The sequence below is a fragment of the Epinephelus fuscoguttatus genome, linkage group LG9, assembly GCF_011397635.1.
Source record: "Epinephelus fuscoguttatus linkage group LG9, E.fuscoguttatus.final_Chr_v1".
Taxonomy (NCBI): Eukaryota; Metazoa; Chordata; class Actinopteri; order Perciformes; family Serranidae; genus Epinephelus; species Epinephelus fuscoguttatus.
The window spans coordinates 14652845-14677578 of NC_064760.1; the positions used below are offsets into that span (position 1 = coordinate 14652845).

General features: G+C 41.5%; 1 protein-coding gene across 4 annotated transcripts in view; it reads left to right on the plus strand.

Moving 5' to 3' along the window:
- Window positions 1–24734, plus strand: part of atp8a1 (ATPase phospholipid transporting 8A1) — a 147893-nt gene that overhangs the window by 99380 nt on the left and 23779 nt on the right. For all 4 annotated transcript variants that reach the window (XM_049585988.1, XM_049585985.1, XM_049585984.1 and 1 more), the window contains 8 exons: window positions 543–726; window positions 4399–4509; window positions 13911–13985; window positions 16040–16162; window positions 20667–20745; window positions 21939–22000; window positions 22277–22333; window positions 24612–24719. In XM_049585988.1, coding sequence (XP_049441945.1) covers window positions 543–726; window positions 4399–4509; window positions 13911–13985; window positions 16040–16162; window positions 20667–20745; window positions 21939–22000; window positions 22277–22333; window positions 24612–24719 — 799 coding nt within the window. The remainder of the gene's footprint in view (window positions 1–542; window positions 727–4398; window positions 4510–13910; window positions 13986–16039; window positions 16163–20666; window positions 20746–21938; window positions 22001–22276; window positions 22334–24611; window positions 24720–24734) is intronic.

The window sequence follows — 24734 nt, forward strand, 5'->3', positions numbered from 1 at the left end:
CTGCACACTGTGACAGGAGTGTTCCAAACGCAGTAAAATAAAAAGGCCAAAATAAAACGCAGGCAGTGGGCAGGGTCTCTGCAGATAAATACGCTGCCACACACTTCAAGTGGGCCATAAGTGATGATTGAGAGGGCTCATTTTTGTATGAGTCGTATACCTTTAAAGAATATTTTGCATAAAATGCCTCTGTGTTTATTTTTTGGGTGTTCACACAGTTTGGCACGAGCATACGCCTCACACTACAGTTATACAAAGTTAAGGAAGAGCGTTGGGTTTTGCTGATCTCAAGAATGAATATTATTTTATACACACCCTGATGATACTGCCAAATACTGGGAAAGTAGGAAATAGAATTTCCTGGACAACACATTCTTGAGTGATATATATCATCTCACATCTTCCCTCCATTATAATGTATGTCTTGCCTCGTCCTTTATGCTGCACGGTGTCTGACTCACTGTTGTAGCTCCAGTTTTGCCACAACGCATTAATTGTACTTGATTAACACATATCAATTTCTAATTTCATTTGCTTTTCAGAGTATCTCCTCTTCAGAAGTCAGAGGTGGTGGAGATGGTGAAGAAACAGGTGAAGGTGATCACGCTGGCCATTGGTGATGGTGCTAACGACGTGGGAATGATCCAGACAGCTCATGTCGGTGTGGGAATCTCAGGCAACGAGGGTCTGCAAGCAGCAAACTCCTCCGACTACTCTATTGCCCAGGTGAGCACAGTGGCAGAGGTTTACACTCAGGCTGCGATGGAATAGTCTTTTTGCACTGGAAGTTTCCTAATTGAGCGAAATGACCCAGATGTGTCTCAGTGGCAGCCACGAAGAAAGAGCAGGTCGAAGTCTCTAAATGCTGAGAAAAGGTGCTTCAGTGCTTCCTTTCTTATCTCCTTTAGTACAGAGTGCACTAAACCATTCTTTATGAAAGGAAAGGAGATAATGCCGTCCCACTTCAGTGTGGCAGCAACATTAGAGTGATGCATTCTTCGGCAGTTCACAAAACTATCGACATGACCAACAAGGGACGCCGATCATTATGCAAAGTTACCATTGCTTATCAAGCACCTTAGTAAAGAAGTAACATATTTCACCGGTTTGTCCACATTTACACAGCCCGCATGAAACAACATGATGGGAACACATGGGTTGAAGTATCTGAGATGCACTTTTAGTAGTTCAACTTCAGCCTCTTGTAGTTTCACCAAGGCAGGCCCACGTCAGTAACATCCACCACCACATAATTACTTAGCAAAGTCCAAGTGCAGTCAGATTCTCTTAGTAGCATTTCCTGAGTCCTTATAAATTCTCCTTTACATTTTTCTTTGACCTCATGATTTTTTTCCATTTAGGTCAAGGACAACTGGTTAGGAAAAGACATAATTGTAATTTTTTTTTGACTATTTCCCAAGTGTGAAAAACATATTGCTTCTTCATTAGTGCTTGGAGATGGAAGACATAAGTATCTAAAGTGGGAATTTAACCAGTTATTATTGATTTTGAATGCATAAATTAAGATTTTTAAAGTAGCTTTGACAGCTGTGCGATACTTCGACCTGATCCTGTCCCATCTAAAGTCAGACAAGGTCAGAGAAAATTATGCCAAGGCACTTAAGTCTCTCAGTTTGATTTATTAACTGCTTAACTGCTGATAATATTCAAACTGTATTAATAGAAGACAATTGTGAATATTTATAGAGCCAAACAATGTAAAATCAACACGTTCAATTTTATTTTAAGCTGTTTCTGTTGTGACGAGCATTCATAAAGTATGTGCAGAAAATGAAAACCATGAGACCAGACTTCATACTTTGCAGTGTTAAAATATGATTTTAATTTTATCAAAATACGTTTGCTTTTAAGCTGCAGGTGCATGTTCTCAGTTCAGCAGCAACACACTGATATCCATGCCAATTTCTGTCTCCTTAAACTCAGATTCCCCAGATTGTCAGCCCTGTCATGATTGTCATCTCAAGTGTAATATGTGTTAGTGATAGTTGGGCACATTGTTCAGAGTAACAATAGGTCATGTCTGCTGGGGCATTAGCTTATACAGTAAAGAAGTAACACCTGTAAAACAGGCATCTGCTGACACCTAACTCCAAACATAACCATAGAGAAACAGATCCCAGCAAAATGCTTCTTAAACACATATCGTAGTTACCAGTTTGTCTGAAACTCTGCATCGATATGTGATACCCATAAGCAACAAAAGCTGCAGAGTTCCTGTATCATGGCTCCGTTTCTACACAGCTCGCCACTCAGTACATCATGTTTCTATTACAGCCACAGGGCTTGAGAGTATGGGAAACCAATAGATGACTACAACACAGTACACTCTCTGTACTTCAGTATGCAATTACCATTCAAGAAGCCTGGGTTTGTCTTAAAGTGCCCCTTTCAATCGACATGACATGTAAAATTGTACGTCTTTCAGAGCCACGTGGCCTCCTATAATCCATTTAGGTTGTGTTCCAACATTAAATTAAATTACACCTCCAGACTTCCACTGGTGTTTTCCTTATATTGGCGTAACGGTACATTAACTGTAATTTGCAGACTGCAAACTGAAATCAATCCTTGGAAGTTGTTTAACTTGTTTTTCTGTTCCTAGACATGATTTATATTAATGTTCGAGAGTATCAGATGAGTTTGTTGCTGCTGTAGGTTATAAGGGAGCTAGTTTCTAAGATTTAACACTTGAAAGCTCAGAGTTATCTGTTGAGGCAAGTGGAGAGTGAAGAGGCTTTGGGCCGAGGCACCTCTGCTCTCCGTCTGTCATCAGCTCAGGTTTGTGTTAACTGATGTTTGATCCGATCATTGGAGGGGTCAGACAAACTGGGGGTCGCCACAGTGCTGTCAGTCCACCAAAGAAGACTGTGGTAATGCTGAAAGACAAGCAGGCCTTCAATAAACAGAATTGTGTTTGCCCAAAAATCTAAGTTTAATTCTACTCATCCTACCTCCTACTGTGGTTTCTATGACAGTGTATTAGGGCCATTGCAAGTTTAAAAAAAAGAGCCAGGGTAGGGGGGGTATTAATCCGATTAAAAACTCAGAATTTACAAGATTAAAGTCAATAATTTTCAGGAGATAAAAACTTTTATAACTTTTATATGATATTTTCTTGCAAGACAAAACTCAGAAAATCTTTGAGGTTAAAATAACAAATTTGCAAGAAAAAAGTAATAACTTTACATGAAAAAAATCTTAAGTAAAAAAAAAAACAACCTCAAATATTATCTTAAATGTTAAATCAGAAGAACTCAGAAATACTATGATTCAAGCCTTAAATTTATGAGAAAAAAAAACAGAAAAATTGTAATATTCTCTGACATTAAATTAACACGAAAACACAAATTTAAGATAAAAAAAATACTCAAATATGCTGAGATTTAAGTCAGAAATTTGCAAGATAAAAACTCTGAAATTTTCTGATTAAAGTCTTAAATTTATGAGAAAAAAAAATCTGAAAAATACTAATATTCTCTGACATTTGAGTAATCAATTTACAAGATGAAAATATTTACAAGAACAAAACTCAAATGTTCTCCAAGATTATAAAATCATAAATTTGCAAGAAAAAACCCCAGAAATTCTCTGAGATAAAATTAACAAAATTGCAAAAAACTTGGATATTCTCCGAGATTTAAGTGATAAATTTAAGAGAAAAAACTATAAGGCTTTCAAATATTCCATGAGAATAAAGTCTTTTTTTTTTAGAAAATAAATACACACATTTTCAAGAAGAAACTCATTTTTTTTCAAGGTTAAAGTCACAGATTTATCAGAAAAACTCAGAAAATAGCAATGAAATCACACATCTTGTGATTCTTGTCCATTACTTACAGTGGCCCTAATATGCTGTCATAGGTTTCTGAGACATTTTGTCAGATCGTACGAGGATGCAGTGAAGATTATGCTGTTGTTTTTTTACTGGAAACTAAGATGAAGCACTTGCCTCAAAGTTCTGCTCCAATGTAATCACACTTGTCAGCCAGAAATTGCACTGAAATTGTAAGCTCACCACAGTCCCTAAATGGTGGTGTAATTATAAATCCATTTAACTATTATGCTGATCCCTCGGAGACCAATACCCTCGTATGAACGCCACCATTTTCTACAACTGAAAGCTTGATCTTACAATCTTTAACTAGACATTTCTGGAATGTGTTAGTGAGAGTCTTTGGCCGCAGTGCCTCATCAGCCCTCTCTGCTGAGGGGATGACAAAAAGCTGCTGCTTCCTTTAATCTTGAAGTTCCTGTAACTCCGTCAGTGTTCCAGCACTGATCTCTGATTATGAGGAACCATTAGACGGTATACTGTACACAGACTCATGCTATTCACTCATCCTGTCGTCTTCCTTCATTTACCTCCCTCCCACGCAGTTCAAATACTTGAAGAATCTGCTGCTCGTCCACGGAGCTTGGAATTACAACCGTGTAGCCAAGTGTATCCTGTACTGCTTCTACAAGAATATTGTCCTCTACATCATCGAGGTGAGTCTCACACAGTAGCTCACAAGACTCAGTCGAGTCGTGCAGTGAACTAGATCTGAATGCAAAGCTTTGAGATTTTTTCACATTACATGATTAGGTGTAAAGGCAAAGATTCCTTGTTAGAGTTTCCATGTTTGTGTTTCACTTGACTGGCCCTTCACATTACCTGCCAGTTGGTGCAGCTCCTGGGCCAATAGTTTGAGTTTTGAAATGCCCAGACAGAATATACACAAACAAACACACACTCACAGACGCTCAGTAATGAAGGGAAAACTACACCTAATTAACAGGAAGTCTGCCATTTGAAAATCCTTGCCAGTTATTGGATCCTTGGAATATTAATCCACACAACTCATTTGAATATTTGTGAAGCCATCTCTCACAAGCAGTGGTACTCATTTTTCTTTCTGCCACAGGATCACATAATCATTAGGATAAGCATTAAGCCACAAGAGGCCACAGTATACAGTGATTTTACCACATATACCTGGCACTGTTTCATAAAATAAACACACAGCAACAAAGCATGCAATAATTTAGTGATAACAAATAATCATTCTTCTGCTAAGCTGTGTCAGCGACATTCAGCAGAATGGTTGCCAAGCAACACACAGAGGCAGTGGAAAGTGCCGGCTGCTTTAGGGCTGGGACATATGCAGATGGGTCCATGGGACAGATGTGAAGGTCTCTGTAGCCCTGCACTAACATGATCAACTTCTCAATATTCACAGACTGATATTTACAGAAGAAAGGAAAGATATTTGCTGGCCGTGATTGGTTGTTCTTCGTCACATGACAGCCATGTGCGTTGCTGCTTTTCAGAAGTTGAACTTTGTATATCTCTGGGGGGCAGACGCTTGTGCAACCATGTCCACATGACAGCAATGGATTTTAGGGTGCAAAAAACAGGGCACGTGTATGTGAGAAGTAGTATCATCAATCAATTTTATCAATTTTATTTATAAAGCCCAATATCACAAATCACAATTTGCCTCACAGGGCTTTACAGCATACGACATCCCTCTGTCCTTATGACCCTCGCAGCGGATAAGGAAAAACTCCCCAAAAAAACCCTTTAACGGGGAAAAAAAACGGTAGAAACCTCAGGAAGAGCAAGTGAGGAGGGATCCCTCTTCCAGGACAGACCGACAGACGTGCAATAGATGTCGTACAGAACAGATCAGCATTAATTTGTTATGCTGATCTGTTCTGTACGACATCTATTGCATCTAAATTAACAGTAATCCACATGACACAATGAGACAGAGAGAGAGAGAGAGAGAGAGAGAGAGAGAGAGAGAGAGAGAGAGAGAGAGAGAGAGAGAGAGAGAGAGAGAGATGCAGGTAATGACAGTAGCTTACAACAACATTATTGAAAGTAATAATATTATAGTCATAGTTCTGGCTACTGTGGTACAATATATTGAAAGTATGTATTAATATCTGGCAGTATACATGTGTGACAATAGTCATATGTGTATAATAACAGTAGAAGTATGACTAATGACTAATGATGGCAGCAGCAGCAGGAGGCATCTGGCAGGACCACGGCAGCAGCACAACCACACACGTCACACTATCCAGGCACCGCTGCAATATGAGTTAATCTGAGAGACAGTGGAGCACAAAGGCTCCGGAGAAGAGGCCGAGTTAGTGACATGCAGTAACAGGACATGAGAGAGAGAGAGAGAGAGAGAGAAAGAGAGAGAGAGAGAAGGAGAGAAGGTGAGAAGGTGCCCGGTGTATTATAGGGGGGGTCCTCTGGCAGACTAGGCCTAAGTCAGCCTAACTATAAGCTTTATCAAAGAGGAAAGTCTTAAGTCTAGTCTTAAATGTGGAGACGGTGTCTGCCTCCCGGACCGTAACAGGAAGATGATTCCACAGGAGAGGAGCCTGATAGCTAAAGGCTCTGGCTCCTGATCTACTTTTGGAGACTTTAGGGACCACGAGTAACCCTGCGTTCTCAGAGCGCAGTGTTCTGGTGGGATAATATGGCACTATCAGCTCTCTAAGATATGACGGAGCCTGACCATTTAGAGCTTTATAAGTTAGCAGTAGGATTTTAAATTCAATTCTGGATTTTACAGGGAGCCAGTGCAGAGAAGCTAAAACAGGAGAAATATGATCTCGTTTCTTAGTTCCTGTTAGTACACGTGCTGCTGCATTCTGAATTAGCTGGAGGGTTTTTAAGGACTTACTAGAGCTACCTGATAATAGAGAGTTACAGTAATCCAGCCTAGAGGTAACAAAAGCGTGGACCAATTTTTCTGCATCTTTTCGGGTCAGGATAGGCCTAATTTTCGCAATATTACGCAGATGAAAAAATGCAGTCCGTGAGGTTTGTTTTAAATGAGAATTAAAAGACAAATCTTGATCAAATATCACTCCGAGGTTTCTTACGGTAGTGCTAGAGGCCAGAGCAATGCCATCTAGAGAAACTATGTCATCAGATAAAGAGTCTCTGAGTTGTTTGGGGGCAAGAACAATAACTTCAGTTTTGTCTGAATTTAACATCAGAAAATTGGTGCTCATCCAAGTTTTTTATTTAGTAGGAAATAGGAGAAAAATGTCATCATGTTGCAGTTACGTTATGATCAAATATCTGTACTGCTAACTTTCCCCAAGCTGTCATCACTTGCCAGCGGGCTGCACTGTAACAAAGACGATATCGCTGGCAGCAAACACTTGAAAAAACTGAGCACAATAGACGAATAAAACTTAAAGCTAGCTTAACTTACACTGTTAACTTACCATAGATTGTTGCTGTACTTTGTCCACTTTGGATGGAGATGAAAGGGCGGGAGATTGGACGGCAGTTATTTTTTTCAACAAAGTGATAGGACACAGTGGGTTCCCCTGCTGCTCAAATAAAAATTTCAATTTGCTCTCTCTCTATTGAGAGTCAGCATAGTCTTTTGACAGACACCAGCGTAGACTGATCATTGATGTACCGGTTAAGCCCCGCATGTCGACCAACATAACTGCTAAAATAGTAAAATGCTAGTAGTAGTAGTAGTAGTAGTAGTAGTAAAATATGCAGAATCACAAAAAACGTAGTCCTCTTGTTGAATGGTTTTTGAGTGTTAAGCTTGAACAAAATCAAAGTTTTAAAGAACTAAATGTTCTCAAGTGTTCTCATGTTTTAGATCTCATGATTTGACGTCGAACCACAGGGCCTCTATCACAGAATTTTGTCATAATAAAGTTAAACCAGTGAATTTAAACTTGGAATTTTTAATAATCCAGGAACATCTGCCTTAGATGGAAATATATGAATGTCCCCTCATAGCCTTCTAGGTCCGCTCTCCTTGTCTATCGGTAGATGATGGTTAAGAAGGTTCGCAGACATGTTGCTCCTAACATCGGTTTGTTGGTGTGCGGTAAGTTTGATGGCATTTGACAGACACCAGACCCAGTACTGATTGCAGGTTCAGAGCCATAACCAAGAAAAACCAGACAGGTTAAGTGTTTCCTATCAGCAGCAGCTTTATCATGGGAAGTGCTCAGAGGTTTTGATCTACCGCTCATGCACGTGTCTGAAGGATGCAGCAACTTTGCAGCTTCTCAAAAAGTCTAAATCAGAGGTTACTACTGAGTGTTTTTACCCAACTACAGATCAAGTTTTAATAAAGAAACACTTGTGTATTATATGTGATCTTCTTGCCTTGGAGCCAAATGCTTGTACAAATAAAATGTGCTCTTACTGCAAGTCAAATTCCAGCGCATTTCTCCATTAGACAGATTTTTAACTATCCACAGATGAGACAAAGAAGGACATATGTGAACAAAAGAAAAAGAAGGCATTTAAAGGAATGATCCCCCCCACTCTCTACTGTTGTTGCTCGAGGGGGCCTAGTAGCCATAGAGAGCAAGTGATTTACACACTTCCTCTGCCTTTGCACTGTGAAAAGGGGACAATTCGGAGAGTGCTCCCTGGCTCTGCTATGCGGTGGTTTTAAAAAGGATCAGCCACATGTTTTTAAAATATCATCACCACATAACCTGTCATGGAAATATGAGCACTTTAAAATTGTCTTTTGTTCATCTTCTTTCTGTCACACTTGACCTCTGATCTCATTCGAGTTTACATAGCGTGGAGAATCAGTAGACTACCTTTTACATTCCAGGGTGTCTGCTTCTGGCTTATTGTGACCTGAAGTGAAAGAGGGCAGTCATCCTCCTTCCAAGCTATGACTGCAAGTTATAGGAACTGCATCTGTTTGATCGTGTTACCCTTTTCCAGATAAGGTGAAATACCAGTGGATACAAAATGAAATTCAATTTGCAGCTAATTGAATTTTCTGTCGGCAGAAACGTTACAGAAGACATTTTGTCTGCGCCCGAATGTTGGATTTCTTTCATTATCCAGTGTGTCTTCAACAACATGAAAAGAATTTGACTGCTTAAGACTAAAAGAGGTGGCACAACTTCTAATGTATACATAGCCTTTTCATCTTTTCTTATTTTTACTCTTCGTCCTTCATTTGAATCCTGACTGGACCTGTGCACCACATTCACACCAAAACCTGTTCAAAGGTCTTCTCAACATTGTTTGTCTGTGTTTTTTTTAATGTGTGTCCAACCACAGCTCCTCTTTGAAACACACCAGGTCCCTTTTCAAAGCCGGCTCTTTCCTACAATTGGAACATAACATCTATAGTTCTGCAGGGCGAGCTTCTTTCTAGCACACCTTTTGTTGCTCTCTGAAAATATAACTCTCCCTTCCCCCCTCGCTACGCTCCTTCAGGGGATTCAAGTAGATAATAGGACATTTCTTCACTTTTAGGCTGCTTCAATATTTCAAATGTGCCTGTTTTGTAAGACCCTGACATCTAACACACCAGACACCCCGGGGTACGGGTAAAAGCTGCATTTGTTGCACTAATAGGTTTACTTTTGTGCTGGCATGTTTTTCCCGTCGACTCCCAGGCTACCTTGCAAGGAGAGAATCGAGGATGTTGACGGGAATTTTAACTTTTTTGTTCGCGGCACCATTGTCTGGTACAGTGTGTGTTACAATCTGAAAGCCAGGACTTGGAGACTCCGTGTTTAAGCCTCTTTTCGTCTCCCTCTCTTTCCACCGGGTCTTTTAAGGAGACATAGAGTAGGAGGGTGAGGGATTCTACAGCTTTTGTGGAAGACGTGAATGCGAGCGAAACTCTTGGAACAGTTGTGTGTGATCATTCAGGATTTTCTGTGACTCTCTGAGGGTTAATTGTGAGTCAGAAAGTAAGGCTGTCACTCCAGCGGATGATTGACTGACAGCTGGAACTGCTTCAGAGTGTTTCTTTTGGCTTTCCCCACGCTGTTGATTATGGTTTGCATTCCTGCTCCTAATCAGTTAGAGAACAGTTCAACCATGATCACTCTGGAAACATGACTTGTCTATCTAATTGAAAAGGGCGGTTATAATTACTCAGATGTTTTTTAAACAGCGTGGCCCAGTGCGTAACAAACTTTAAGCAGAATTCATAACTCCCACTTTGTTACAAATTACACCATTAACCAAAGAACAGGAGAGAAAAGAATTGAATTCAGCCACATTCAAGCTGAGAGACCTTTCCAAAGGAAGCCATAGCAACTTCATTCAAATGACCGATCCAGCTGGCCACTCATGTTTGATTGACACATTGCCAGGGCGCTACAGAGGGGGCTGATGGACAAGTGGCATTTATGAGGCAATTACATGAAAGCTCATTCAGCGCGGCTCAGTGTAGTTAGAGGCGGCTCAGAGTCGCAGAGCAAAGCTCGCCGACCATTGCACGCTGAATGAAGCCACAGAGGCCGTGCCTGGCATTGTAAGGCAGCTTGTGTTTGCAGCTCCACATATTTCCAGCATATTTATCAGCTCCTTCTTTATGTGCCTCTTCATTCTTTGCTTGCTTTGTGTATGAATTCCATTAGCAATTCTGCAGTGCTAAGCTTAAGAGTATCAGGACTCACATTGTTGAGGACAAATGTCATGCTCGCCCCCCCACTCCCACCCCTCCAGCCCGTAGCCACTTCTAGACCAGAGCAGCCTTGGAATCAATGATTTTTGATTCGCTGATGAATATGCAAGAAGTCTTCTTATCGGCTAGCCGTTGCCCAATCCCCCTTTTCTCAGCTCCCGCTTCCCTCCATTACTGTTTTTCACGATGTGCAGTCGGGGAGAGAGGCCAGCCACACCCCTCCGCTGAGTGGCACTCAATGAGGAGAAGAAAAGGGGAAGAAAAATCCGGCCTGGTACTTCCCCTAATGAGCAAATCAATGCATCTGTCCCTCAAGAGATGGGAGAGGGAGAAAGAGAGAGAAGCTATTGGGACCCCAAGGACCAGGCCAAAACACTCACACAGAGGCAGTTACCACATGCTATGAATAGGAGCCTTTTTTTAACTTAGCACAACAATATATCAGCCCAGAGCCTCTCATTGGGCAGAGCGGTAATTAATTCAGCAGTTTGACCTACTCGCTAGCCTCTCGTTACCGTTGCTTGAGCCACGCTAATGGTTCAACCTGCCTCATGGCTCGGGCTTCATCTACACATAACCCATAGCAACGGAATGTATTTTCAGCAAGCCAAGACCCAAAACACCTAAAACTATTCTCGCACTGCCAACAGATGTACTGTACACCTCCCGATTCTCATGGTTACTGAGCCACATGGTCCCAGATTTGAGAGGACCATCCCACATGAATTCGAAAATGAGGCCCCACTCGTATAAAAGAAACAACATCATGGTAGAGTGCACCTGATGGAGAGGAGGGTTGGATCTGTGATGGGTGGGTGTGGCAGAGAGGGGAGGTGAGGGGCAGGGTCTGGGGGCATGCACATAAACACAGGCCGCGTCTATAGGCACCCACCCCCCCACCTCACCAAGGGAATGAAGGAAAGGGGGGGTGAGACAGACATTTGTTTTCATGCATATGCTTACACGATTAAATAGGAAGGGCCAGTGGCAGATTGGTATTGGTCGTGTAGAGAGTGGCAGCGGGCGGGTGGGGCCCTCAAATAGGCTTTGTCCCAATCTGAGAATTTGTAGCAGTTCATGCCTTCATAATGAAGTTAAATGAAGCGAGGAAATGCTTGGTTGGCCATGGCCAAAACACAGCACCCCTGATGTTCCCTTGACAGATCTGGTGTGAGCAAGAGCTGGTTCTGGACCACAAAGTGTCAAACTTTGATCCACTGTCAGTATGCATGCAGTTGTCAGATTGCAGTTTTTCTCCAGGTTACGTCAGAAAAATCTGCTTTACAATAATAATAAAAAAATCACATGTGCCATTTTCCCTTTAGATTCTGTATTTCAACTGTTCTGCTTGCACACTCATGTAGTTTATATACAATACCTGGCTTCTGTCCTGATCTCAGAGGCATTGTTTTGTTCAGATAAGTATGACTAATCAAGATACGTCCACCCGAGCCTCATCTCCACCCAGCATATGGTTTACGTTACCTCTGTCTGCTTTTCCTGACACAATATATCAAAGTCGACATCATTCAGAGACCCACAGCCCTGACTCTGCCCCTATAACTAACCTCGTCTGTCACCCACTTGTCCTCAGATGGATCAAGGGGGGAAATAGTGGGCTTGATATATGTTTGTAAGTAATCCTGTGATGAATCCAGTTGATAATTTGCATCCTGGAAGTGGCATCTGGAGGTCTACACCTTGCCATTGTCACTCATTTGTTTTTTGATTCATTTTACTGAGGCCTCTCTGCCTTTCCTGAGTATGAAAGCTGGCTAACTTAGGCTAATGACCTGTTGATCACAGGTCAGCACTTCAAACAAACCCACATTAGTTTTAATATCATTGGGTATTTATTTTTACTTTACAGGAAACATTTATTTCCCTGCTTTTCTCCCAAAACAAACATTATTACAAGATGCATCACCCGTGCAGTAATTTTAAAGATTGGTTAGCAGGAGCTGTTCACTCTTTAGTATTTTTCATTTTTAAGAGACCCTGCCATCTCTATCTGAAGTCTCTGCTGTCATGAGAAAGTGAAGAATGTAGTGTGACGGAAAAATGGATTGTTAGTCTGTAGACGCGGTGAGCCCGTCTCAAATCTGATAATGGTAACCACTCACCCTCACTGTCACTAATGGGAAGCATATACTGAAAAGGCAATTAGAAAGACTACAGAGATTTAGTGTTTTCATCATCTTGTTGAAGCCTACAGTATCAAATTCATGGCTAAGTCCCTTATGAAAATGATAGTAATGGGAAGGGGAGATATGAGTATTTTGGGCATGAAACCATCCTTGTCATCTTAGTTTGTCAATGGAAATGTTAAAATCTTAAAGGGACAGTTAATCTAAAAAATCAAAAATAAATATTTTTTTCCCTTTTACCTGTAGTGCTATTTATCAGTCTAGATTGTTTTGGTGTGAGTTGTCGAGTCTTGGAGGTATCGGCCATAGAGATGTCTGCTCTTTCTGGCCTACACAATTCAAGTAGCATTGTAATAGGCCTAACTATTAATGGCTATTTTACACATTCATTAAAAAAAAAGGCAGTAGAAAAACCCACAACTTCACGTCCATATTGCAACGAATTGTAGGTTATTAAATCAGTGAGGTCTGCCGAAGTCTGCACCCCAAGTGGACTCTCCGGAAATCTGCAGAAAGTCTGCTTGAGGCCCCTTGTGGGCTGGATGAATTGTGGATTTGGACAGCCCTAAGCACTCCTGGACTTCCCGTCAGCACGCCCGCAAAGTCCACAAGTCTGCAAGTGCGGTGAAGTCTGGACATTTGTATTCAGCCAAATCTTGTTGTGAGCAGTTTCATGTAGGAACTATTTTCTTTCTACCAAATGGCACCCATCAATCATATCACTGCACAGAAGGAATCACGCATCACCTGCTAGCTCGTTTAGCACCACTGAGCTAGCTAACTTTACAGCTCAGCTTAGGAGGACACTATTAATGTTTACATCTTGAACTGTTATGAGCACGAGCCTCTCATCCATGAGTAGGTGCTCGTTTCCTTCAGCGCGGTGATTCAGTTGGTGGGTGTAGTTTGGTAGAAAGAAAATACTTCACAACAAGGGCTATAGATTACATTTGGTAACAAGGTCATGATTTCTGGAAAAATACATTGCTGTTGAGTTTTGCAAATGTATTTTTTTTTTGGCGCTTTGAGCTCCACAAGCCAAGTGCCATCTAGTTCCATTATACTGGAGAGAAGGCAGACATCTGTACGCTGATATCTTCAGCACTCAGCAACTCACACCAAAACAGTCTAGACTGATAAAAAGCACTACAGGTACAAGGAACAATATGTATTTTTAGTTCTGGGCATGAACTGTCCCTGTTAATATAAACTGTATGTTAGAAAGAGTTGTTGCACCATTTTTGCTTTCTGTGCTTATTTTCATGTCTCTTACTCTTTCTTCATGTGATTTTGTCTCCCTTAGATCTGGTTTGCATTCGTCAATGGCTTCTCAGGCCAGATCCTGTTTGAACGCTGGTGCATCGGCTTGTACAACGTGGTGAGTGTTAACGAAATGTACTCTCTAATGAGCCCATTTTACTCCTTTACCCCATCACTCTCTGAGATAGAGCTGATTTGCCGTGGTGTGCCAAAACTGATCCCTGTATTGCGTGACTATGTCATCAACGTCTTGGAAAATGTCTGCATTATTTATGACCTGTTGTCAAGTCCATATTCCCTCTGTGCCCTAAACTATGTACCGAATACGAAAGAACAACAGCTTTGCTTGCCCCAAAGAGCGTAGTTAGCACGGGCAGCCATGTTTGAATGATAAAAAGAATAGGAAGAATGGAGCAGCGACTGAGAGGGCTGCTGATGTAGGGGGTCCCACAGGGCTCTATAATGGGACCACTCCTAATGAACTCATATTTCATATCTGTCATGAATTAAGTAGAAGTAAAACATGTGCATCTGCAAGTCTGATCTTTAATACCATGCTGTTAAGCCCACAAGGAGTTGATATGTAACTTTAAACTATTTAGTAAAATCAACTCAATTCAATAAACAAAAAATGAATGAGAGAAGTGCGAAGTGAAATTTCCCCACATTCCTGATTGGCCTCAAATGGAAGTAATTTATGGGAGGGACAAACTGTCAAGTGAGAAGGACATTTCCACAGCCCTGCCTCTTGCATTCATTTCATAATAAACCACCACCTTAGAAGCAGTAGTGTATTTGGGGGGTGGGAAGAGGATTCAGTCTTTCACTTCATCCAAAAATGGAGGGAATTCCTCCGGCTCAGTGGGAGTCTGTCGGAAGCAGTGGGCTGAATCCGCCTCTCAATGGAGATCTTCCTGGGCCTGGCTCTGAATAAGAAAGGAGCCCAGTGGAGCATGTCCTGTGGCCCGCTGGTCCTGCAGACTGAGGCCCGCAGACTCCCACTCCAGATGGGCCTTCGGGGAACTCACACCAACTGACCCACTGAGCCCCCCAGCTACACAATACCATGAGTCCTCTCTCAGCAGCTGCTATACAGAACAACATTACAACACCACTAAGAAATTACACTTTAGCTGAGCCTAAATACCTGCTTCTTAGTCAAGAGCATCGCAGATGTTCATTGGAGATGAGTTTTGCATATGAACAGACTTGAAGCATGACGAATCAAAATAAGAAACCCTGAAGGGTTTAAAGGTCAGTGGTCTTCAATGATGTAAGATAATGAAGGGGGACAGTGGAGAACAATATGAAGCAAATTCGTCTATAAATGTAACATTGGGTGGCAATGATGAAGACAAGAGGCATCTGTCCTAAATTTGAAACAGTTAGATGTTAGATTCAAAGATTCTACAGTAGTTTCACTGTGGTTTTTTTTTTTTTTTTTTTTTTTTTTAAATTTGGTCAAGTTTGCAAAGTGATTTTGTCTAAATATTACCTGTAAACCTAAAGTGTGCAGAAAGTCAGAAATACAAAGTGCAGATGAATAAGTTTAATAAGAATTAGATTGAGCCACACTTTTCTATATGCACTATAAATGCTCTAAAAAAATCAGTCTCAGCCCCCCCCTTTTTTTTTTTTTACATTTTATTATATTATTGTTGTAATTTTTTAGTATATATAGGCAATATAAAGCTAAGTCATCGTCAGACGATAGCTGATGGGTTCCAAGATTACCTTTCAACCATTGCGTTTCGCCTCTCCAAACTGACTGTTCACCTGCTGTTCAAACGTAATTGGCCAATACTACTCACGCACAGAAACCAGAGCGCTTCTGATACGAAAATCTCCACGCACTGCCCACAGATTCTGCGCACATATACAGAATCTGTTTATTCAGATCATAAAAAGTTATCACGTTGACCTTTTTAGTTGAGATTATTTTGTCACACTTGCTTCTCCCAAGATTAAAATTGATATTCATGCCTAATAGTGGATGAGACAAGGTGTTTTGAATGTCATCACTTCTGAGCTCAGAACAATAAAGAAGGTGATCATATGTGTCGGTTTCATTTGTTGGAAAATGAAATATTTGTGTGAAACATAAAGTAATTGGAGTTCATCTGTAATTTAACCACTCATGTCTCTGCGTGTCTGTGTGTTTTTCTTGTGCAGATCTTCACTGCTCTGCCTCCTCTCACACTGGGAATATTTGAGCGCTCCTGCAGGAAAGAGAACATGCTGAAATACCCAGAGCTCTACAAAACCTCCCAGAATGCAATGGGCTTTAACACCAAGGTAACACTAGTTTCCATCACATGTTCTTTATTTGCAACACGACCAGATTTAAATACTATTAGATGACTTAGTATTCTCACTGCGGTCATCTTAGGTGCTATATCGTAGGCAACTGGAGTTGCTTACGTTTCTTGAAGACGTTTCATGTTGATGCTTCTTCAGTTTTGAAGAACTAATGAAGCTCCTTGGGTGAGAGTTAAAACATCTTCAAGAAATTTAAGCAACCATGACCTGGATGACTGAGAATCTTCTTCTTCATCATCTCCAACTTGCTGGTCTCACTGTGGTGTTTTTGTTGCACTTTTCCTTTTAAATCTTTTCTGGTCTATGTCCCGCTCTGTGTAGCTACAGTAACATAATTTTTTCGTATTTAGCTCACATGTTTTTCCAAATTTAGTGCAGTATTGAAAGCAAATGTTTCTGAGTTGTGAGGAACTGGTATTCAGTTAATATTTGGTATATATTTTAGTGCTCCCAGTCTGTTGCCATGGTCTAATTTACTGTTTACATACTTTATCATCATCTAAAATTACAAATGAATGTTGTGCTCCACCTAACAAACGAAAAGGTCAAATGTTCCAGCTCTTGCAACCAATTAACATCAAATTAATGCCACAAGACGTTCCTGTCGTGTTGTTGTTCGGGACTGATGCATCTCCCGTGTCAGTGACCTGGCAGCTGTAGTCGCCCGGTCTCCAGTTGTAGCCTGGCTTGGCCTGGCTTGACCTATTCTGTCTGGTTGCCGGGGCCGTCCGTTAGCTTTCCCCCGCTGGTAATAAAGATGTCTCCTCCTTTCTCCATGCTGAGCCAGAGCCCTGGACCCTCCTCACAGGCGTGGTGACCTGGTTAGCACAGCATGGAGGTGGATTAAAGACGGATTGGCCATGGCGGTCAGGGGCAGGGAAGGTCAGATGGGTTGGGGGATGCAGCAGAAAGAATCGGGGTGAAAAAGGAGGGAATAGAGAGAGCGTGCTGTTATTGTGTGACAGCGTTTGTCGCGGAAAATTATGCAATTTGTTTAAGTGAGGAAGTTGTTTGTTCTCGGAGCAGAGCTGTCAGATTGAGTTTAACCCACTGAGCTGCCATCTTCAGTTTCACTGAGCAGGACAACTTACTTCTGTTGACAGTTTTCAGATTGATAGAGCAAATTATGAGGTTCATTACGCCATGATTTATCAATAATAAAAATAATTGTAGCCCTTAGAGCTGCAACAATTAATCAATTTTATCATCAACTATTATATTAATCACGTTCTAATTTGATAATTGATTAATCAGTTTGAGTGATTTTTAAGGACGAAGTCCAAATTCTCTGATTAAAGCCTCTTAAATGTGATTATTTTCTGGTTTCTTTCCTCTTCTATGACAGTAAACTGAATATCTTTGGATTGCGGACAAAACAAGACATTTAAAGACGTCAACTTGGGCTTTAGAAAACACTGATCAATATTTTTCACCATTTTCTGACATTTTATAGACCAAATAACTGACTAGTTAATCGAAAAAATAATTGACAGATTAATCAACAACAAAAAAATAAAGTAATGATAAAAATAATAAAAAAATAATACAAATAAAAATAATTTAAAAAATGATAACAAGCATGCAATAATAAAATCATTTTAAAAAAATCTTAGTTGCAGCCCTACAAAATGTCACAGCTGCCTTATTGACTGAAAATAATGTATGTGAGCAAGTCTCTCCCAGAGCTGTTATTGCAAACTCTACAGAAAACACGTGAGATTATAAACTCAGGCTTGATTAATGAACATCCTACAGGTCATTACGTGAGTTAATGTTAGTAAATCAGTACTTGTTATAGCCTGGATTGTTTTTAGAGGTCATTTCGTGGTAAAACAGACACACTAAATACATGGTGTTTGTGTCAGGAGTTGACAGCATAAGACAATGTCTTTATTCCATCAGTTATATAGCAGATCAGAGATATTTATCCTCACAGCTGCTGATTTAATCCAGAATTTTGTTTGAATTCTGTTGTGGGACAGATTTTCCCTTCATTAACTTTTTTGAAGACTTCATTACCTTTACGTGCCAGAAAAGGGTCACAAAAGTATGCGTCTGATAGTTAGACGCAAATGAACCTCAATTTTGTTTGGGACACATTTTCCAAGACCCATAAATGATGACTCGGCCAGGTCAGCAGGTTGTTTTTGCTGGCTTGTCCACTCTTTTCCCGAGATATTTTCCTTGCAGCTGGCCTGAGGCAAGGCGAGAAAATCCAGCAGGAATTTGGCCCCTCGAAGCCTGTCTTTCTGCACGCCTGGCTCTTTTGTACACAACAGATACTGTCTTTGTGAATTAAAGCTGTTTGTGTTGAGGTGAGAGAAGGGAGTGACCGCGGGTGTTAGAAACTCGAGGCGTGGCTTCCACTGTGTCGCCCGTTCACTTTTAATTACGTATTCCTGACACTTGAGTCCCTCTAATAAACAGGCTCCCCTTCATGTGGTCGTACCAATTACAGCAGTTTACCAGCAACTATCACCTCTCATACGCCACCTTTTATATTCCACTGTTTCTTTCCCTTTTTACGTCACTGGTTCAGAAACAGGAATGGGTGGGTAGCTCTGGAAATATTTGGCTCAATATTAATTACCAGCATTCATGCTTTTTTTTTTTTTCTTTGGCAATTAGGAGTTCCACAAAGGGCAGAATCTTTACAGGACAGACCGGGCATTCATTCGGCAGGGATCCCTAGCAACTTGCTGGGATACAAGGGAAAGAAAGGGAGCAGGGTGGCTGGAGGGGTGAAAGGGAGGATCCCACTGTGACAAATGATTATGAACATTTATTGATTTCATTAGCATTCATTATTGTTGAGGGGAAACTCGGGCTTGTTTGCACCCCCACGGCGTGTTGGGATATTTGAGGAGGAGGGTGAGGGAGAGCTGTCGGTGGGAGGCTAATTGGCATAAACATGTAATTGTAACATTAGTGATAATTTAGTCCACATTTGACCACAGAGACAGAAGGGTGGGGGGTTGGCTTTGGTCAGCCCTCGCTCAGTGTATTGGGTTTTGTGTACACAGTGGGAGGGTGAGGTAATCCTGGGTGGGGGGTGGCTGCTACGGGACTTTGTTTGGTCGATAGGAAAGGTGAGGAGGTCGTGCCACAGAGGCCAAGGTGTATTACAAAGACTCAAAGTCTAGAACAAGACTTTTTCTTTAACTGTACCCTGTCCTGCTCTGCTCCTCTCCTCCTCCTCCTCGTTTTTCACGTCCTTTCCTGGCACCATCTTGGAACAACCCCACAGAGCAGAGCAGCACTAATAGTTATTCCAAAACGACTCAAATCCCAAGAAAGTTTGACTCTCAGGGTGTCCAGTGTGTCTCGAGTAAGCCATGTTTTATGTTTTACTGACAGATTTGCTGAAGTTGTTGAAAAGGTTTGTTTTGAAGAAAGCGAGCCTCTAACTATTCGTCTGCCAAGAACAGATGATTAAAAAGAGGCCAAAGATTAAAATGTGATGTTTTTTCTGTTTTTATTTTTCCCCCGTCAGCCGTTTGCTCTCTCGGTTTGACGAATTTTCAGCTCTCAGAAGTTAACACCGACGTCTGGGTCAGCACAGGGAGGAAAAAGGGGGCACGAATGTGGAGCGGTTTTTTGGCAGAATAGATTTCACGGCTGTTTCATGCTACATCGCCCATTAGTGTTTTGTTTGGCTCTGGTGTTGCATAATGTAAATTTGAAACAAGGTGGTTTTGGAGTGGGAGTATTGATTTAAAAGACTCATCCAAAGTCTGCATGCTTGCACACACAGACACACACGCAGACTGCGGTCCACACCGCGATTTTCCAGGCCCTTAATAATTACCATGAAAACAGTTTAATCTCTGTCAGGCCTGTCAGTCTCCCTGTGTGTGTTTCTAGACTGATTTCTGCTTGTTTAAACTCTCCTGTCATTTATTTCTACACCAGTTAAAATTCTCACATGAAAGGGCCGAAGCCTAATGAAATGCAATGAGAGGAAACCCTCACAGCAGCACATATATTAATGTTGTATAATGTTCTCTTCATCAAGGCCAGGATGTGCATTCCACAGTGTCTTATACTTTTTTATTTGACTCTGTGAAACACGGTATAATCTTTAAAAAAAAAAAAAAAGAAGTTAAAACGTGCACTGACGTTGTCCACTTGCCTTTCACCGCTCGTACACACACTCAGCAGCCTCTCTCTCCCCCATAACACACACAGAGGATATACAACGTGTCTGTCAGCGGGGTGGCCATTCAGCGAGGAGGCCCCGACAAAACCGCCACTTAGCCTAGCGCTGGGCTGGCACAAAAGGCCCAGGTCAGGGGTCACTTGGAAGGCTGGAGCTCCCCACACCCTTTTCTCATGCTTTTTTTTCTCTCTCTGTCTCCCTCTCTCTTCTTTGAATCTCCTGCCGCCTCCAACAACCCCCCACCCCTCTCGTCCTCCCTGCCTCCTTCCCCTCATCCTTCTCCCCTCTTCTCTCTTTTTTTTTTTTTTTTTTTTTTTGCAGGTCTTCTGGGCCCATTGTCTGAACGGCCTCTTCCACTCCGTCATCCTCTTCTGGTTCCCCCTTAAAGCCTTCCAGCATGGTAAGTAGCTCCCAGAGACTCGGCACGGCCCTCGGTGGACTCGCAGGATGAAGAGGGAGGACAGTCAAACACACATACTTTGTCTCAATTAGTTCTCTCTTCAACCGTCCAGTCATGAATTACAAACATGTGTGTGTGAGAGAGAGACACACACTCAAACGTATATTCATGTTTGCACAAGATAACCCACTGAAATGCTTTTACACACACTTATTTGCCACTTTTTATAAACACACTCCTCAGATTCAGACTTTCCAGATGATTGTTCAGTGCAGACAGCTATCAGTCTTTTTTGTGTGTGCACTTAATTTAATCACAATAAATTTATTTGTCCGTATAAGGTCAATTGTGCATGTTCGTGCACATTGAGATACAAGGTTTCTGTGTGTGAGTGCAGAGAGAATGGGGATCTTTGAGCCGGTAAGTCTTGGCTGGCCAGAGCAGAGGACCACACAAGCTTGTGCCTGCTCTCCAAACAAAGGCGCCAAGCCCCTTCACTCTGACTGACAGGCTGTCAGCAAAGCCTCAGCGCACACAAGACATGTGACCAGCCGGAAGTAAAGGGAGAGAGAGCCTCTCTTTCTTTCTTTCTTTACTGGCAGTCTCACACTGCTGATATTTTAGCCTCAGCCGCAGCCCAAAGCCACGTGGAGCAATATGTCAGTTTAATTTGTATTTTATTAATTTAGGAAATTCCTCTAACCTCTGTTTTAGGAAAAGTGCTCTCGGTAGGTTGGATTCTTGTGTAATGGCAGAAGAAATATCCATTTTGTCAGAAAAACAGTCATGTTCTTTCTATTTCAGCAGTGAATTAGCCAGAACATTTAATTTCTGACCATGATTAATGCACACCATTTCAGCTCCCAAGTCTCACTGATGGATTTTCATCGAAACACTCTTTCCTAATAGTTGCGAAAGACAGAATTAACATTCCAGCTTCTCTCAAAGGGCAGTAATGGAGGCAGCATTTGACTACGGTTTTCACTTCACGTTCCCATGTCCGCCTTTTCTATCTGAGTCTCTAACAGAGCGATTTACACTAAAGTTCACACTGAGATGTGCTAAAAGTAATATCCTACACACTGTCTGGTTGTTTACTCTTTAGATCACCTAATGGAACTCTGCATGAAACCCAAGACCTGAAAAGAGACAGCTTTGGCCCTAAAAGCTTCTGTTGTTGATTCCCTTCACAGATACAGTTTTTGGCAACGGAAGAACTCCAGACTATCTCCTCTTAGGCAACATGGTTTACACGGTAAGTGCACCAATCTTCTTGACAGGCAGTGTTAAACGGGTCAGGTGTCTGAGCCAAGTGTTATCCAGTTTCTGTGAATAAACATCAGGCGGACTTCCTTTTCTTCTGCTGTTCTTTTCCTGCACTGATCTTTTCTAGTTTTATACTGTACAGTATCTAAAACAAAAATACGCACATATTGAAAATTCAGATATGTTTGATGCACTTCCCATGACTGATTTTAGTATTGAAGGGGGGCAGGTTGGTTTAATGTCAGTGTGATTTGTGTCTCCACAGTTTGTGGTCATCACAGTTTGTCTTAAAGCCGGCCTCGAGACCTCATCCTGGACCATGGTAAGTTGATGGCTCTCTCCTCTCTCACTAAGATTCTGCTATCTCTTTCCAGTTCCTGCATTTTATGTGACTGCTGATACTTGTGACACATTTTACGTCCTCTTCTTATCTCCAAGTCTCTTTATGGTTTGTGTCCCTCTGAGCTTGTAACTGTAAACCCAGTGAAATGACATGCAGCGTATGGTAACTCCTTCAACTTACTAGAATCCACTCAGTGTGAACTTTAATGCCCAAATTATAAAAATGGCAACAAACAAGACAATAAAATGTATGACAATGATGGCCTAATGCAATTTATTAAAGCCCAGATCTGCAGTTAATAAAGAGCCTAAGATTGTTACAATATAAAAGGCTAATGCAATCGTATATCACTCCAGCTAAATTAAATCAATATAATGGCAGTGTCCCAGATTTATGCACTAAATGTACTGAGGTGAAGGGGACACTATTTCATTGTGTTTGGCAACACAGTATGAGATTTAAACAGCAATAGAAAAGATTATTTTAAACAACACTCCTATGGACCCTAGGTTTTTTTTTATCTTAGGGCTATACCCACAAGACCACAAGTATGTCAAATCTGGACAGATAATGATAGATAAGTGTTTCCTGCATCCCAAAAAATCGATCACAATGTTTTGGAAAGAATAACAGACCAAGAACTTTTGTCTTAACCATACACCCGACACAAAGTGGCGCACAGTGCAGCGCAGCTATCATTGCTAGTTTCAGTCTGACATAGTTTTCACGGCCAACGCCCATGTTTTGGAAGTAGCAGCTGTACTCAAGCCTATCTGTGTGCCTATGGGTGTGTGAGTCTTAAAATGAGCTGTGGTCAGGGGCATGGTTGGCATATTGCTATCTGAGGCAGCAGAAAGCAACATAAGCAACATAAACCTGGTTTAAAATCAATAGCGCAGTATTTTCCTGCTATTTAAAGGGCACCTTATTGAGATGGTAAGCTGGATCTACATAGGCGGGTACACAACCATCCTACACTCTGCTTGTCACACACACGAGGACATGTGGATATGTTGCAGGTGGGTAAAGTAATACATCATCAATGAGGAAAATATTAATTACGTTCTGTGAAATGTGAACGTAGCACAGGGCGTAGCACGTCCGACTCCCCATTAAGAGAGACACTGTGCGCATTTAACCCACGAGGAGCAGCGTAAATTTAGTGATTACTTTAGAAGCTGTTTCCTTTTTCATGTTCATGACTACAGTACAGTATTTTCTGCAGTACTATTACTGCTCTTGCTGCATTCCTCTCAGCAGAAAACGGCTTGCCTCTCCAGTTTGGTGAATCCACCATGTAAATAGCAGTGCGCGAGGTTCAGGCACACTTTGCTTTTAAAGGCATTTGGAGATGACACTCTAATTTGTTGAATTCATTGCCCTTTTTACACTGCCTGTCAAAAACAGGAATCATGCTGTTGAGCCGCCTCGCTGTGCTATATATAAAGTACGATTAAGGAATGTGGGGACAGGGTTGTCTCGTCTCTAATCTGCCACGGCAGGTAGTAACAGCGCTGAAATGGTGTCTGTATAAACAGGACATTCTGCCAGACAGGCGCATGGGTGGCATGGGTGTGACATTTTGATGACATATTATACATGGGACCTAATATGGTAGATTTAAAAAGTAGCTGTTAACTCAAAGAAGACTGTAAATGTCCGCAAAGTGGAATAATGGGGTCCAGGAGCTCCTTCCCCTTCGAGCAGAGGATGAGATCAGCCAACATTTAATGGACAGAAAATGATTGTTATTGACATGTTAATGCCATTATTGTTGTTTAAAAAGCATTGCTGATCACACCTGATTCACACTCATTTGATCCTGCAAAGCCATGAAGCAGTGTATAATCACAGACTGGAGCAGAATGATGCCGCTGTTGTGTAATTCTGTGTAAAAATGCAAAGAAGGCATAAGGAAGGGGCTTTGTAGTGTCCATATAGCACAAACTCTGTGTATAAAGGACTCATATTACACCCAAAACACACCTATGATAAATTAAGGGGCTAAATACAACCCCTTTGTCCATTGCGCCCAGATTATGTGCCATTTAACTTGCAACTAGCACCTCCGCCATGCACTATAGATCATTCAAATAGGGCCCTAAGTGTTACATATTGGGTCAGGCAAATAACTTTTCCTTTAGAAAGTGGGACGTATATATGAAAAGTGACACAGTATAAGAAGATTTGGGGACTATTTATTTCTTCTTTGTGATGTGGGGATTTTGATTTCTGTCGCCTGATTCTCCACCAACAGTTCAGTCACATCGCCATCTGGGGAAGCATCGGCCTGTGGGTGGTGTTCTTCATTATCTACTCCTCCTTGTGGCCCCTCATCCCTCTGGCTCCCGACATGTCAGGCGAGGTAAACAAATGCATG